Genomic DNA, 16,570 nt, shown 5'->3' on the forward strand with positions numbered 1-16,570 from the left:
CTTGAGCGAAGTAATTGCAAGACACAAGGCAGGCACTGGCAACGGGAAGGGCTCCTCTACCCTCCACCCCAGGCACTGGCGGTGACGACATCGGGGCCGCGCCGCCAAGAGCGAAGGCCCCGCTCAAGGCCACGAGCACAGCGCACGGCGCGCGCTCACGGCAGGGGCGGGGTAGCACGCCGGCGCCACCTTTAAACGTCACGTGCGGCGCTCTGCTTCTGGACTCAAAGGTTTGAACATGTCGCGCCTGAAGGGAGTGGCGGAGAAGAATACCCGAGCGGGTTTTAGAGCTGAGAGGAGAGAGGTTGATGCTTCAGTACCTCAGGGGCTGTTAAAGGCAGCGAGGAAGAGCGGCCAGTTAAACCTGTCGGGTCGGAATCTCAGTGAAGGTAAGATCCAGAGGTACGACCAGATTGCGCTATTAGAAAGCACTTGCCCCTGGCAAGCTCCCTTTCCTTGGCCTGCTTCTGACATCTTTGCCACAGTCTCCTAGCCAGGACCCTCGGGCTCTAATTGAGGCACCCATCATATTCCCACTGGTCAGGTCAGGCCCGTTCAGTTCCTACTTTTTCTCAGGAATAATGAGCATATTTCCTAGATTGAGGATCTAGATAGATGCCATACAAAATCAATTTGGGACCATCCTCAGAAACCTAGTAAAGATCAGCAAGCACCTGTGTACCATGAATGAATAGTAGCCAAATGCACTTGTGATTGTCTCTTGTGTAAGGGAGGGAGTGGGAAGTGGGAAGAGAGAATATAGCATTCTTCCTGTAATGTTTTTCTCTACTTAAATTCAGGTTTGAGGGGCGGCTGGGTGGCTCAGTGGGTTAAAGCCTCTGCCTTTGGCTCAGGTCGTGATCTCAGGGTCCTGGGATTGAGCCCCGCATCGGGGAGCCTGCTTCCCTCCCCCACTCTCTCTCTGCCCGCCTCTTTGCCTACTTGTGATCTCTGTGTGTCAAATAAATAAATAAAATCTTAAAAAAAAATAAATTCAGGTTTTAGGCTATTTGGGATTGAAACCTTCCATTTTCTTTTTAATGATTGCTTCTTTATTGTGTCATGTATAGAGTGGACCAAGCAAATACTTTCAGAACAAATCAAAGGGTATATGACATTAAATCTCTGCTCTATTTGGAAAAGCTTTTAATCAAAGGAAACATAAATATCTTAAAGCTACAGCTTTACATACACATTTGTTTTTCGCAGAGCCTGGAACATATTCCTTGCTACCTGACTAGGGCTTTTTGCTTCCTGTAGGACTCTGCTCAAAGGTCACACTTCCTAACTTGCCCTAATCAATAAATATCATTGCTAACACTATGGTTGGTTGGTTTTTGTTTTTACCTGTTTAATTTTTAAATAACATTTCACTATCAGAATTTATATTATATATTTGTTTATTGTCTTACGTACTCTCCCACTAGAATGTTGGTTTCATGAAATCAAGGAGCTTTCTGTTACTCATTGTTGTATCACTAACAACCAAAACAGTTCTTGGTTCGTAATAGATTCTTATTCAGTGTTTGTGGAAGGAATAAGTGAGTGAATGAATCTTTCCAAATACTAAGTGCTGTACTAGAATGTACTTTTTATTGGACCCAGATGATTTTGTCTATTAAAAGTTTAAGGGAGCAAATGAATTTTGACTCTTCACTCCATGTTGACATGACCAGGGCTATTTAGGTTATCATTGTATAAGCAGAGCCTACCACAATACCAAAACATATTAGGTACTCAAAAAATTATGTTGAATGAGTGGATGTATAGTATTTCATAGAGGAGAAAACTATAAATGGGAGAAGCACATGGTATTTGTAACTTATAAATCAAAAAGAAGTCCTTGTTACCATAATGTAGAAGATGTTTATCTAGCTACAGCCTTCAACAGCCCTTGTCATTCAACCTTTGACACCCAAACCACTGTAATTCTGAACCATGTATAGCCCCTTATGGAGCCATGCTCTTTATCTGCACATCTTTGCTTATGTAACTTTGAGATGCTAAATCTCACTGTACCTTATTTTCTCATTTATAATGTGGTAGTGATAATAGGGCCTATTAAGGTTTAATTACCAAGTACACAAAGTACTTAGTACATAAAAAGTGCACAGTAAAAATTGTTAACATTTTTATTGCTATCACTGTAAACATTGTAATAGCTTCCTAAATACTTTCCTGGATTTCTTTAAGTCTCACACTCTAAATCAGTGTCATTACCAATGACATTACCAGTGTCATTATCTTTCTAAAACCCGGATCTTATTATGGCACTCACATTTAATGACTCCCCATATATCACAAGATTCAGTATAAAATTCTTAGTGCAACATACAAAAACCTTTTGAAATCTTGCCCTTCAGTATTTACAAGGCCCTCCTATCTTTTCTCAGAATCCTATACTTTAACAATAACAGTAATGAAAAATTCTTTTCCCCGAACAACTAACCATTTAAAACGATGTTTAGATTGTAGAACAACAGTCTTTTTAGAATAGTTTTAGGTTTCCAGAAAATTGAACAGATAGTACAGGGTTCCCATATACGCCCTTACTCCAGCTTATGGTTTCTCCTTTATTAACACCTTACATTAATGTAGTGTACTTGTTACAGTTGATGAGCTAATACTGATACATTAGTATTAATTAAAAACCATAGTTCACATTACTGTTCACTCTTTGTATTGTACAATTCTGTGAGTTTTGAGAAATGCATAATGTCCTGTATCCACCATTATGGTGTTCTATAGAACAATTTTACTGCCCTAAAAATCCTCTGAACTCTACCTATTCGTCGTGGCAAGACTGATAGCCACCAATCTTTTTGCTCCTATAGTTTCGTCTTTCCCCAAATACCATATAATTGGAATCGCATAATATGTAACTTTTTTGACTGGCTTTTTTCACTAAGTATTCATTTAAGCTTCCTCCGTGTCTTTTTGTGGCTTGATAACTCATTTCTTTTTTTATCACTGAATATTCTATGGTTTGGATGTACCGTTTTATCCATTTACTTTTTGAAGGACATGTTTGTTTTTTTCTAGTTATTGGCACTTATGAATAAAGCTGCTCTTGGTGCTCAGGTTTTTGTGTGGGTGTGATTTTCAATTTTCAATTAATTAGGAGTGTCATTGCTGGATCACATGGTAAGGCTACACTTAGCTTTATAGGAAGTTACCAGACTGTCTTCCAGAGTGAGTGTACCATTTTGCACTCTCAATAACAATGAATGAAAGTTCCTGTTGTTCCACATCCTTGCCGATATTTGGTGTTATCAAGTTTTTAGAGTTTAGCTATTCCAATAAGTATGTAGTCTTATCTTAATGTTGTTTTAGTTTCCTATTCCCTAATGACATATGATGTGGAACATCTTTTCATAAGCTTGTTTGCCATCTGTTTATTTTATTTGGTGTGGTGCCCGTTCAAATCTTTTGTCCGTTTTTAAATTGGGTTGTTTGTTTTCTTACTTTATAGCATGGTTGTCCTTATCTTTTTATGCTGCATATTTCTGTTCAGTAATTTAGGGTTCAATGACTAAGTGATGCTTAGAAGGCCAGTGGCCTGTTATTTAGGATTTTTTAAAGTCTGTGTTATATGATGTATAGATGAAAGCTATGTAAGTGTTTATGTTTTTTGACATAAAGTAATTGTAGAAAATTGATCACTATTTTCTGATAAACTTTTACTAACTTGTCCCTTTTACTGGTATACACATTGCTATACTTCTAAAAATATACTCATTTTTATAAAAGTCTTCCTAGGGTGCCTGGGTGGTTCAGTTGGTTAAGCATCTGACTCCTAATTTCTGCTCAGGTCATGATCTCAGGGTCCTGAGATAAACCCCACATTGGGCTCCACAATGGGCGTGGAGCTTGCTAAAGATTCTCTTTCTCCCTCTGCCCTCCCCCCTGACCCCCTGCTTGTACTCACACACACACTCTCTCTCTCTCTGTAGCTCCAAATAAATAAATAAAAATAAAAAAGTCTTGTTATTTTTATTATCTCCAAATATTATTACCATATAATTATGAATTATGTACAAAAGCAGTGATCAAACATGGCTTCTTTGTGATTGCTTACAATATGTATGAGAGATCATGAGATATTTTATATGAAAGATATGAGATAATAAATATGAAAGTGTTTGAATGCTGTGGGGAGTTACAGATACTTATTTAAATTGCATTTGTTATATACCTTCTATCTATGTTTCTTCCAGATATTGTGAAGAAGTAAATTAACACTTCAAACAATTTATAGTCACATAGGCATTTTAATATGTTTTATTCAGATCTATTTATCAAGAATTGCACGTTAAACAAATTTTTGTGTTGTACTCCAGGTCTTTCTTCCTGCCATATTTATGCAGCAATTTAAAATTTCTCATGTCCGTTATTTCTGTATTGGAAAAATAGAACCTGGGTTTTAATTTTGATGTATGTAACCCAAAAGCAGTTAAAATTCTGTTTATTCTTTCTCTTAGATGGTGGCCTTCTTGAATTGATTCTTCTTAGTGGAAGCTCTAAGAGTAGTGAGACATTTTATTACCCTAATAGGGTGTTAACTGTACACAGCAATTTTTACCTGTAACGGAAATGAATACTTTTGACAGCTTTTAGTACCGTTTCTTTTGATAGGCCATAGTTCTTTTATGAAAATACCCATTTATCATTTTCTTCTTTATAAAAGCATTGTGTCTATTATAGGAAAAGTATAATCTATAGAAAGCATAAAAAGGGAAAATAGTCATTCAGGGTTAGTCTCTGTTGATATTTTGAAGGTTTTTCTTCTAAAGTTTTTTGTGTGAATATAATTTGCCTTTTTTTTTTTTTAAACAAACTTAGAATTGTATTGAGTTCTGCTGGACTCCTGTTGGAGCATTTTTTGGTGTCACTTGAATAATCTGATTATTCTTAATGACTTTAATATTTGGTCTTATGATTACTATAATTTACTAAAATGTTCAAATATTGTTGGTAGTTTTTTTAAGTTATCATTCTTAAGTGTCAGTTCTGTAACTTCCTGATAAAGGTGTGCTGAAACAAAATAGCTGCTAATAACCAACTTCAAAGAAGAATATTAGAAACATTCTGGAAATTTTTGAATGAAAGCTCCTTTTCTGAGCAAGTATACAGAAATATGTCATTGCTTGGTTTAGTATAGATACTGTAGCTTTTTCGATGGACCAGGTAAAAGAAAGATGGAGTTGGTAAGGTGGAATTGATTGTTGCCTTGTGGTTACATGACATTGGTAGGATAGTGGTGTAGAAAATGTTTTTGGGTGATACATCAAAAATTCAATGAAAGTAAAAGGTGCTAGGGGCGCCTGGGTGGCTCAGTGGTTTAGGCCTCTGCCTTCGGCTCGGGTCATGATCTCAGGGTCCTGGGATCGAGCCCCACATCGGGCTCTCTGCTCAGCGGGGAGCCTGCTTCCCCCTCTCTCTCTGCCTGCCTCTCTGCCTACTTGTGATTTCTGTCTATCAAATAAATAAATAAAAATCTTTAAATAAAAAAAAAAAAAGGTGCCAGAGTTTGTAACAAAAGAATGCTGTAAATTTTAAAGGAAACCACATGATTGAACTGACAAGAATATTGGTAAGAGGATACTTTTCTAAACCAATTAAATTTGTTTGGAAACCATATTATTTGAAAGGGAAATATGGGTATAAGCTTATCCCTTATTTTGCAGAGAGCAGTTTGGTTAGTTTCCGTTTGTAGAATTAAGTAAATAGGTCTAGGGCTTCTAGGCCTCAAGATGTCATGCCATCTGTTTTAAGGTACTGAGAATTTGCCTTTTTCCAAAAAGTGTGTGAAGTTTGTTATGACACAGTAAAAAGTGTAACATGACCGTATATTTCCCAAGTTTTAAATAACCGTCCTTAAATCTGTATTAACTGTGTTCTGCTTTACTATTTAGCTTAACGCTGTTTTGACTACTAGTTGTCTTAATTGAATTTAATTGTATGAGCAGCTAATAATAATTAACTGAAGTATCAGATTTTAATAATAATTTCAGATAAAGGGGCGCATGGGTGGCTCAGTGGGTTAAAGCCTCTGCCTTCGGCTCAGGTCATGACCCCGGAGTCCTGGGATCAAGCCCTGCATTGGGCTCTCTGCTCAGCGGGGAGCCTGCTTCCTCCTCTCTCTCTGCTTGCTTCTCTGTTTCTTGTGATCTCTGTCAAATGAATAAATAAAATCTTAAAAAAATAATAATTTCAGAAAGAAACTATTGAGTGGATCATCCAAATAAGCTATTCTGGAACATTCTTAGAAATGAAAACAAGAGGAAAGTGTTTTAATCTGTATACAATGACAGAATCTTGAGGTAAACATTTGGTTTTTAGTATACTGAAATTCAGGGAAATCTGCTTGTTTGGGTTATGAAACAAGGAACTAGGTGGTTAATTGAAAGTACCATTCCTATTTCTTTGTCTGTTAAAATAGTTCTGAACTTCATTGTTTCAGTCTCTTGAGAAGTATATCTCAAGTTACTATCAGTGCCAAAATTTGTTTAATAAATTGGTGCAGAACTTAAACTTATGTTTATATAATATGTTTACCTAGTTGCATTTTAGTATGTTTTCTTAGGTAGGAAAGGATGGGAGCATTAGTTGAGTGAATGCCATCTGTCATGGATACTGTCACAGAAAAAATACAGATTGAGAAGAATGCAATTATAGTTTCAATGAGTTTTATCTTCACTGTAAAACTGAATATACCCTCAAATTAAAATACAAATTTAAACTTGTTTTTCTCTTAAAGTGATTAGTAAAAAAATGTTTCCTTTTTTATATGTTAAGCATTGTTTCGTATTGTTGGTTTTTTTTTTTTTTTTTAACAGTATCCTGCTGGACTTCAAGAGAGAACAGTTCTCTTCATACATTCTAATATAACAATGACTCAGGTGTTCTAAAACATAAAGATACTCAAGCTGAAACTGAGTTAATGCTTTCTATATAACTATTCGATTTTACTCAGGTGTTATGTGTGGATATGTGTATGACTGTATTTGTTTCTTATTGAACTTTAAAGATAGTCTGAAAATGGCACTGCAGTATTGTGAATAGTCAGTAGGGGATTCTTTCTTTAATGTAAAGAGGCCATTGGTTGCCACGAATAAACTACTGTGAGAAATTTGGAATGTTTATCAGTGAGCTTTCCCTGATCTCTTGCAAAGTGCTAGTCCTAACTGGTTGATTCTTATAAAATCCTCATAATTGGGTAGAGGGTTTAGTGAATGGCATTTGTAGGATAAGCTGATATTAAAATATTATTCTACACCTAGCAAAAGACTTTTTGTATTACTATTGCTCTATCCTAGCATTTAAGTTACTGCGGGGCTCTCTCATTTAATCAACAAGGAAATTGGTAACCAGAGATGTTGGATTACTGGCCAGTTTGATTAGTTGCACAGTTTAAACCAAAGCTTAGTTCTCTCTTTGGTCAGTGATACATCCAGGATGTCATCATGTGTATCATAGTTTAACATATTTACAAGCTTTTAGAAGATGGAATCTACGTATATGAGTATATAGACCTTAACAGGAATTATTACGGTTTTCCACCTTAAGGAAATAGCATATACTATGGGTGATCATTATATACATGAAATTGTTCAAAACTGTCCAAAAAGATTTCTCAATTTCATGATTTGTTGCTTCTGTAGTTTACTGGCTACACATTCTTTTATTCTTCCATGTAAAAACCATTTTAAACTTTTTAAAAAAATTTCTTCTCTGTTTCTAACCGTACCTGCCTCTAAGTGCCTTCCCCATATTAGACAAGTTCTCTGGCATCAATCCATCGGTAGTCCCTATTTCTATAATTAACTATTATCAGTGAGTAATATGCCCCCCAAAATATGCAAAGAGATCTTTTCCCAGTCTTTGTTAATGGCCATTCTGTTCAGTGTGGAAGCCTCTAGTCATGTATAGCTACTTAAATGTTAATTAACCAAAATTAAATAAAATTGAAAATTATGTTCTTCGGTCACCTTACCCACATTTTAAGTGTTCAATAGCTGTATGCAGCTAGTGGCTACCATATTGAATAGTGCAGCGTATAGGATATTTCCATCATTGCAGAAAGTTGTATCCAGTAGTACTGTTTGTGACAGTTAACATCTTGTGAGAAATATATTTATCTGTATATGTAGGTGTATATATGTATGTATATTTATGCATATATATACCTTGATATATATGTATATATACATACACCTATGTGAATGAATATATGCACACATAAGATTGCCTTGATACATTACATCACGTTTATCTTATTTTGAGTTAACCTTATTGGGATATGATTTACAAACAATGTGTGCATCCATTTTAAGTGTACCATTTAGTGAGTTTTGATGTATATATATGCGTACACACACACACACATTTACACATACATGAAATTGTGTAATCACTATCACAATAAAAAGTATAGAATATTTCCAACACTCAAAAAGTTCCCTTAAGCCCCTTTTTTGTCAGTCAACCCTCACTGCTAATTCTACACAATCAGTGATCTGCTTTTGTCAATACAGATTAGCTGCTTCTAGAATTTCATTTAAACGGAATTATACATTTGCAATTTTTGTTTTGTTTTAGGCTTCTCTTGCTTAGTATGTTTTCTCAGGTTCCTCCATGTTGTTTGTATCAGTATATTTTTTTATTGTTGAGTAATAGTCCATTGTATGTATGTGTGTATGTGTTTGTGTGTATATATACATATATATGTATATATACACCTCAATTTTTTATTCATTCACCTGTTGATCAGCATTTGATTTGCTTCTAGTTTTTGGCTGTTATGAGTAAAACTACCATGAGTTTTCAAGTACAGTCTTTGTGTAGATGTATGTTATCATTCCTGGTAAGTTACAAACCTGAGAATAGAATTGCTTGACATATAGTAGTAAGTGTATATTTAAGTTTATAAGAATTTACCAAGCTTTTTGCTCCTAGTAAATAAGAGATTCAGTTGCTCTAGATTATTACCAACAGTTTGTATTGTCAGTCTTTTTGATATTAGCCATTCTTGTACTTGTGTTGTAGTGCCTACCTCCTTATAGTTTTATTTACATTTCCTTAATGACTCATGATGTTGAGCATCTTTTTCAACTATTCATTGGCCATTTGTATATCTTCTACCAAGTGCTCAGATTTTTTGTCTCTTTTTAAGTTGGGCTATTTGTATGTAAGTTGTAAGACCTTTTATGTTTTGGGATAGAAGTATTCAGATATCTATCTCTATCGATATCTAATATATTTTTGTGGTCTGAGGATTAATGATTTCTTTAGAAAAACAGAAGTTTTCAATTTTGAGGAAGTCCAACTTATTATCTTTTCTTTTGGGATTTGTACTTTTTCTGTACTAAGAAATTTTATCCATCCAGGAGCTGTGAAGATCTTCTCCTCTGCTTTCTATTAGAATTTTTATAGTTTTGTCTTTCATGTTTAAGACTATCATCTATTTTAAGTTAAGGTTAGAGTGTGTCATAAGGTAAAGGTTGAAGTTCTTCTTTTATCTATATGAATTTACAGTTCCAGTGCCATTTGTTGAAGAAGACTTTTTCTTATTAAGTTGGCATTTCTGTTGAAAATTGGTTGACAATATATTATTGCATGAAATTTTCCTGAACTCATTTTTTCTATTGATTTATATATCCTTAATATTAATACACTGTCTGGACAAGTTTTATAGTTAAGACTTTAAATCAATTATCGTTAAGTTCTGCAACTTTTCTCTACTGTTTCAAAAATTAATTTATTTTAGTTCTTTTGCATTTTGATAATACATTTTAGAATCAGCTTGTTAATTTCTGTAGCAGCGCCATCTGAGATTTTGATTATGACTGTGCTGAATCCCCAAGCTTTCACCTTGGGGAGAAGTGACAACTTAAATTAGTTTATAATTTGCTATATTTGTCTGCTCATCTAGACCTTCTCTAAATTTTCACAGCAGTATTTTTTATTTTCATACCGCAGATTTTGCATTGATTTGTCAAGCTTAGCCCCGAGTATTTCATGGTTTTAGATGCTGTATCTTAAGAATCTTTAAGCATCTAAAAGAGTTTTTCATTTATTGATTGCTAATACCTAGAAGCACAGTTGATTTTTGTATATTAACCTTGAATTCTGTGGAATCTCGAAACCCATTCCAAGTAATTTTCTTATAGGTTCCTTAGGATTTTCTACATAGATGATCATGTTTTCTACTAATAGAGATGGTTTTACTTTTTCCTTTCCAATCTGAATGCCATTTATTTACTTTCCTTATTGCATTGGTCAGGACCCAGAGTAGTATTCTGAAGTTGTGATAATGGGCATCCATGTCTTAAGAAGACACTGAGAGAAAGCACCTAGTTTTTACCATTATGTATGATGTTAGTTGTACGCTTTTCATAGAAACCTGCTATTAGGCCAAAAGAATTCCCTTCAATACTTAGTTTTTTGAGAGTTTTTATCTTGTTTGTCAGTTTTTTTTTTTTTTTGCATTTCTTGAGAATCATTGTTTCTTTTTTCTGTTAATATGATAGATCTCATTGATCTTTATATGTTAAAACACTCCTGCATTCTTGATGTAATTACCACTTGGTTGTGATGTATTTTTTATATGTAGGTAATTTGTTAAGGAATTTTGGGTCTGTAATCATTAGGGAGTTTGGCTTGTAGCTTTTTTCTTTTTCTTTCTTTTTTCTTTTCCTTTTAATGTCTTTGGTTTTGGTATTGTGGTAATGCTGGCTTTATAAAATGAGATAGAGATTGTTCTTTCCTCCATTTTCTGAAAGAGTCTGTGTAGAATTAGTATCATTTCTACTCCAAATGTCTGTTAGAATTCACCAGTGAAGTCATCTGGTTCTGGAGTTTTCTTTGTTTAAGTATGTTTTAAATATTTAAATGGCAATATTTAAAATAGCAAATTCAATTTCTTTAATAGATGCAAGGCTACGCAGATTTCATATTGTTGTTGTGGATTTTTCTCCCATTTCAGGGAATTTGTTCATTTTATTTAAGCTATTGCGTTTATAGATGTGAAGTTGTTTATAATAGTCTCTTCCTTTTAACATCTATAGGATCTAAGGTGATATTTCAATTTTCAAAGAACCAGGTATTGGTTTAATTGCTTTTTATCTATTCTGTTTCATGGATTTCCCCTCTTTATTTCTTTGCTTTTGTTTACTTTGTGTTTAATTTCTTCTTTTTCTAGTTTGTGATTGTAGCTTATATCATTATAAAATGAGGTTATTTATGAAGCAAGACTGGACTTGAGTTGATAATTGTTATAGGTGGGTGGTGGATAATGGAGTGTACTTCATTATACTGTTCTTTAAATTTATGTATATATTTGACTTTTTATATAATATTTTAAATATTACATAAAGTAAATGAAGGACACTTGGGTGGCTCAGTTGGTTAAGTGTCCAAATCTTGATCTCAGGTCTTGATCTCAGGATTGTGTTCAAGCCCTATGTCGGCCTCCATGCCGGATGGGGAGCCAAATAGATAAATAAATTACCTGACTATATCATAATTTTTGTCACATTTATATGCCTATTGACATTTATCTTTACCTGATAGTATCTGTTTTATGCATTGGTAAGCTATTTTAGGATAACTCTAAAGAATTCCTCTATAATTAGGACTTTTTGTAACTTTTAGTGGTTCTTTCTGGTTTGGGGTAGGAGAAGAAAAGTGATATAAATCTTGATGCTCTAAGCTCTTGAAGAAATTGGGATACCTCACAAACAGTAATGGGGAAAAGAAAGAGCAATATGTCAGTATTTCTGGAAAAGCAAATTGATACATGTTCAGGAACACTGGAGTATCAACCTTGATAGTTCCCACAAGGACAAATTTTACTAACAGAAAAATCTGAAATAATGATAACATTGTAACATTCATTTAGTGTAGTTGACAGGTAACAGATATTTTCATTATGTTGTCTGTAAATTTCTTGTGCTCCTTGCCTTCATCCCCACCAAAATTTGTTATTACATTGCTTATTAATTATAATCATCTTAATGTACCTCTATATAGGTATCAGAGAAAAATAGATGCACAAATGCTCTATATATTTTCTTAGGAGTAGAGTTGTACATATCATATAGTTTCTTCTGCCTTTTTGTGTGTGTTTTGTATTGTTTTGTCTTGCCTCTTTTTTTGTTCTGTAAATGTTTGTTGGTAACTAAACCTGGATGGCTCATTGGTAACTTATAAAAAAATTTTTCTCAAGAGTAACACTGATATTTAGTCAAATACATGAACATCCCCATTTATATGGACTCTTTTGGTGTCAATAAATTCACATTCTAATCTGAGTTGATTTGTCATTTCTTTTTTTTTTTTTTTAATGATTTTATTTATTTATTTGACAGAGAGAGATCACAAGTAGGCAGAGAGGCAGGCAGAGAGAGAGAGAGGAGGAAGCAGGCTCCCTGCTGAGCAGAGAGCCCGATGCGGGACTCGATCCCAGGACCCTGAGATCATGACCTGAGCCGAAGGCAGCGGCTTAACCCACTGAGCCACCCAGACGCCCCTGATTTGTCATTTCTTATTCTTACTCATCCATCTATACCTATATACCAAAATAATAATAATAATAATAATAATGGTAGCAGTAGTAATAGTAATAGTAGTAACAGTGGCACATTTTATGGTGCTTTTGCTCTCAAAAAAGTTGGGGAGAGTGAATTCTTTTTATTTTGCTTTGCTTTAAAAATAAGCCATAATCCACAAACAGAAAAATGAATGGGTTTATATTCTATAATATTCGTAGTAGCTAGATTCATTTGTAAAAGTATAAAGTGACTACCTAACCAGAGAGAAGGGGTAGGAGAGGGATCTTTTCTTTCATTATAATACGAATATAGACACTCCATTTTTTTGAAGGAGCATAAGTCTCCTGGATTTCAGAAACTCTGCTTTGCTTCTATAAAACCATTATATCAGATTATTAATCCTGAATTATACTTCAGTGTCCTGAACTTGAAACTTTGACAACATCTTTCCATTTAGTTGCATTCTGAAATCTTCATCAGTGACTGCAGGATATAATCAATTTTTGCCTTTATGAAAGTTCTAATGGTACTACTGTATAGTCCTACTTTTATGCAGGAATGAAAGACCCCCCCCCTTTTTTTGTAAGATTTTATTTATTTGAGAGAGTGAGAGAGAGAGCACAAGTGGGTCTGGGTAGGAGCAGGCAGAGGGAGAGGGAGAAGCAGGCTCCCCACTGAGCAGGGAGCCTGATGTGGGGCGCAGTCCCAGTACTCAGGGATCATGACCTGAGCTGAAGACAGAGGCGACTGAGCCCCCCAGGTGCCCTGGAATGAGGGACTTTAAAATAGTTTTGGTGTAACACTATAGCAAGTTAATACCTTCTGGAGTTTCAAATTTTTTAGTGGTGAACTTGGACTCTCCCTGTTCAACATATATGGTCTTATTTGCTATGTTTAAGAAGTTACTGTGTTTGCTGCAGTAGAATTCACGTGATGTTGTGTGATGGAGTAAGAAATAAAATTGTATGTTGGGTAAAATAGCAGCTACCAGAATTAGTTATGCCTTACAGATGTCCACTGAGAGTCAAGGCAATATAGCTATGCAGGTGTTTGAATCCTATTTCTGCTACCTACTAGCTGTATAGCCCTGGGTAAATTCTGTGCCCCATTTTTCTTGTCTATAAAATGAGAAGAATAATAGCATCTATGTCACAGAAATATTATGAAGTTTAAATGAGTATGTTGGAAAATTACCTCTTACTTATTAGCTATTACTATTACCAGTGCTTTCTCAGACACTATATACTCCTGTTGTAAAACTCATGACATCCTCTTATAAATGTTGATTTTCATGCTTTTATTGTGTTAGCATAATGGTAAAGTCTCTTCCTTATTGTCTTATATATCTACTACAATGTGCTATGAAGAGTATGTGTATAGTAAATATAGCCGAATGACAATAAAAGTAAGGGACACCTGGGTGGCTCAGATGGTTAAACATCTGCTTTTGGCTCAGGTTGTGATCTCAGGGTCCTGGGATCAAGTCCCACATTGGGCTTCTTGCTCAGCAGGGATCCTGCTTTTCCTTCTCCTTCTGCCTGCCCCTTGCCCTTCTTGTGCTCTTTCTCTCTCTCTGACAAATAAATAAAATCTTCAAAAAAATATGTAAGAGTTAATATATAAAATACATACTCTGTTTTTTAATAAAATCAACTTCGGATGTAAATTATTGCTTTTTGAATTGTTAAAAAGTTTTACTGTCTCAGAAAATGCTTTTCAATAGATAAATTGAATGGCTATTATAGAAGTATGTCACTTAGTATGTCATTTCTTTTCTTTCTTCTTGGTGTGGTGGTGATGGAAATAGTACCTCAGTGTGTCTGGAGAATAAATGTGGATATTCCTGAGGAAGCTAATCAGAATCTTTCATTCAGTACTACTGAGCGATGGTGGGAGCAGACGGATTTGACCAAACTAATCATATCCAACAATAAACTTCAGTCACTTACAGATGACCTACGACTCCTGCCTGCACTCACTGTTCTTGATGTAAGTTAACGGATACAAATATGGGTCATTAGTTAAAAAGACTCTGAAGGTAAATTTAGGCTTTGATAAGCAGAAAATGTGTTTAATTGGTAGAATGCAAGGAAGAATAAATTATTGATAGGCAGAGCCTAATGGTTAAGAGTGCACTTATAGAACATCAGGTTTGCAATTCTGACTATGTCACTTGATAGCTGTGTGATCTTGGGAAAGTTACTTCATTGTACTTCAGTTTCCACATCTATAAACCGTGACTGACACTACTTATTTTTAAAAATTGTTATGAGAATTTAATGCATTATTACATGCAAACAATCCATATTTAACAAGTGGTTGCTGTTGCTCATCTTTTTTTTTATTGCTATTATTTTTCTCTTCATTATTCTAGACATTAAAGCAGTACTTGAACTTACTTTTTTTTTTTTAAACTTCAATACTGACTTAAATTATTGAACTTAACTTTTTGTGTGTTTATTCAAGGGCAATTTTTTAGTGTCATTGCCATGTTACACAGTAAAAGCATGAGTAGTTTATTGCACAGTCTCTGGAGTTTGGATGTACTTTACTTAGGAACATCAGAAATCTTCCAATTCATGTCAGAAAGTGTTAGATCTGGTCAAATTTCTAGAGAAGATTTTTATTTTCCTCATTTACAAAATGCATGGATTGGCTTAGATGTTCTCTAAGGTTCCTTGTATCTTGAAAATAATAAGAGAACATAATAGAGGTCCCCCCTCCTCTTGGTTTTTTTTTTTTTTTTTTGTATATGTTGACATGAATCATACCAGCAAGTGCTAATTGTTTCTAACCCTCTCATCTCTCATGTAAGACTGAGATTCCGCTCAGTGATTTTAATTGTAATATCTAAAATTGATGACTTACCACTTCATGATTTTTGAACAGGAGTTTAGTCAACTTCAAATGCCTTTTCTTCTTCTGTACATAGAATAAATTAATACTCCAACTATGTTATTGAATTAGAATAATAGAATTATTGTTGAAAAACTTTGTACAATGGCAAACTCATATGTGGTTAATTATAAGACTAAGATAATTGAAATTTTTTTTAATACATTTTAGATACATGATAACCAGCTGACATCCCTTCCTTCTGCTATAAGAGAGTTAGAAAATCTTCAGAAACTTAATGTCAGGTAAAAATTAAGCTTATTTAATTTCAGTATTGCTAATATAAGAGTATAAATCTAATATCCTTTAATTTTTTTTAATACTAGAAAATATTTTTGTATTATCTCAGGAAGTAGTAAAAACAGTGTAAGATTTTTTTTTTTAATTTTAAGATTTTATGTATTTATTTGAGAGAAAGAGTGAGATAGAGAGCAGGGGAGAGGGGTAAACGGGGGAAACTAAATCCCCACTGAGCCGGGACCTTGACGTGGGACTTGATCCCACGACCTGGGATCATGACCTGAGCCAAAGGCAGATGCTTAACTGACTGAACCACCCAGGCACCCCACAGTAAGAAATTTAAATTTTCTCATATTATTTTTGTTTTAGAATTGCCTGCATGTTTTTCTGATTATACAAATGTAAAGCCAGTTGATTTTTAAAGTCCTTTTTGTTTTATTTATTTATTTCATTTTTAAAAAGATTTTATTTATTTAATTGAGAGGGAGAGTGTGAGAGAGAAAGCATGAGTGTGCAGGGGCCAGAGAGAGAGGGACAGGCAGACTCCCTGTTGAGCAGGGCTCCTGAGGACCTGGGGCTCAATACCAGGACCCTGGGATAATTACCTGAGGCAAAGGCTGATGCTTAACTAACTGAACCATCCAGGCATCCTCTTTTTGTCTTATGTTTATGTAACAATTTTTACTGGTTATTTTAGTAACCTTTTATTGATATCTCAGGTTTTAAGTTACTTTGATATTTAAAAAAAATCTCGGTTAAGCAATAGGAAAAAATTGGAAATAATTCTTTCATTAATGATGAAAAATGTCATGGTTTTAGTATTAGTAGCTTTTAAACTTTTCTGAGGATTCCTGAAGTTCTACAGATATGCTTCTGGTACT

At 34.5% G+C, this 16,570-nt stretch overlaps 2 protein-coding genes across 8 annotated transcripts in view; one reads left to right on the forward strand and one right to left on the reverse strand.

Annotated features, from left to right (window-relative positions):
* The window catches only part of SRSF11 (serine and arginine rich splicing factor 11), a 43,715-nt gene extending 43,602 nt beyond the window's left edge, over nucleotides 1-113 (reverse strand). For 3 of the 5 annotated variants that reach the window (XM_032301487.1, XM_032301485.1, XM_032301482.1), the window contains exon 1: nucleotides 2-113. The gene's annotated coding sequence lies outside the window, so the exon portion shown is untranslated. The remainder of the gene's footprint in view (nucleotide 1) is intronic. The other 2 variants (XM_032301486.1, XM_032301483.1) reach the window with 2 other exon arrangements.
* Nucleotides 114-176: 63 nt separating this feature from the next.
* The window catches only part of LRRC40 (leucine rich repeat containing 40), a 55,405-nt gene continuing 39,011 nt past the window's right edge, over nucleotides 177-16,570 (forward strand). For all 3 annotated transcript variants that reach the window (XM_032301476.1, XM_032301477.1, XM_032301478.1), the window contains exons 1-3: nucleotides 177-389; nucleotides 14,362-14,543; nucleotides 15,621-15,694. In XM_032301476.1, the coding sequence (XP_032157367.1) occupies nucleotides 239-389; nucleotides 14,362-14,543; nucleotides 15,621-15,694 (407 nt within the window). In that variant the 5' untranslated portion in view covers nucleotides 177-238. The remainder of the gene's footprint in view (nucleotides 390-14,361; nucleotides 14,544-15,620; nucleotides 15,695-16,570) is intronic.

Source organism: Mustela erminea, chromosome 10 (genome assembly GCF_009829155.1).
Source record: "Mustela erminea isolate mMusErm1 chromosome 10, mMusErm1.Pri, whole genome shotgun sequence".
NCBI lineage: Eukaryota > Metazoa > Chordata > Mammalia > Carnivora > Mustelidae > Mustela > Mustela erminea.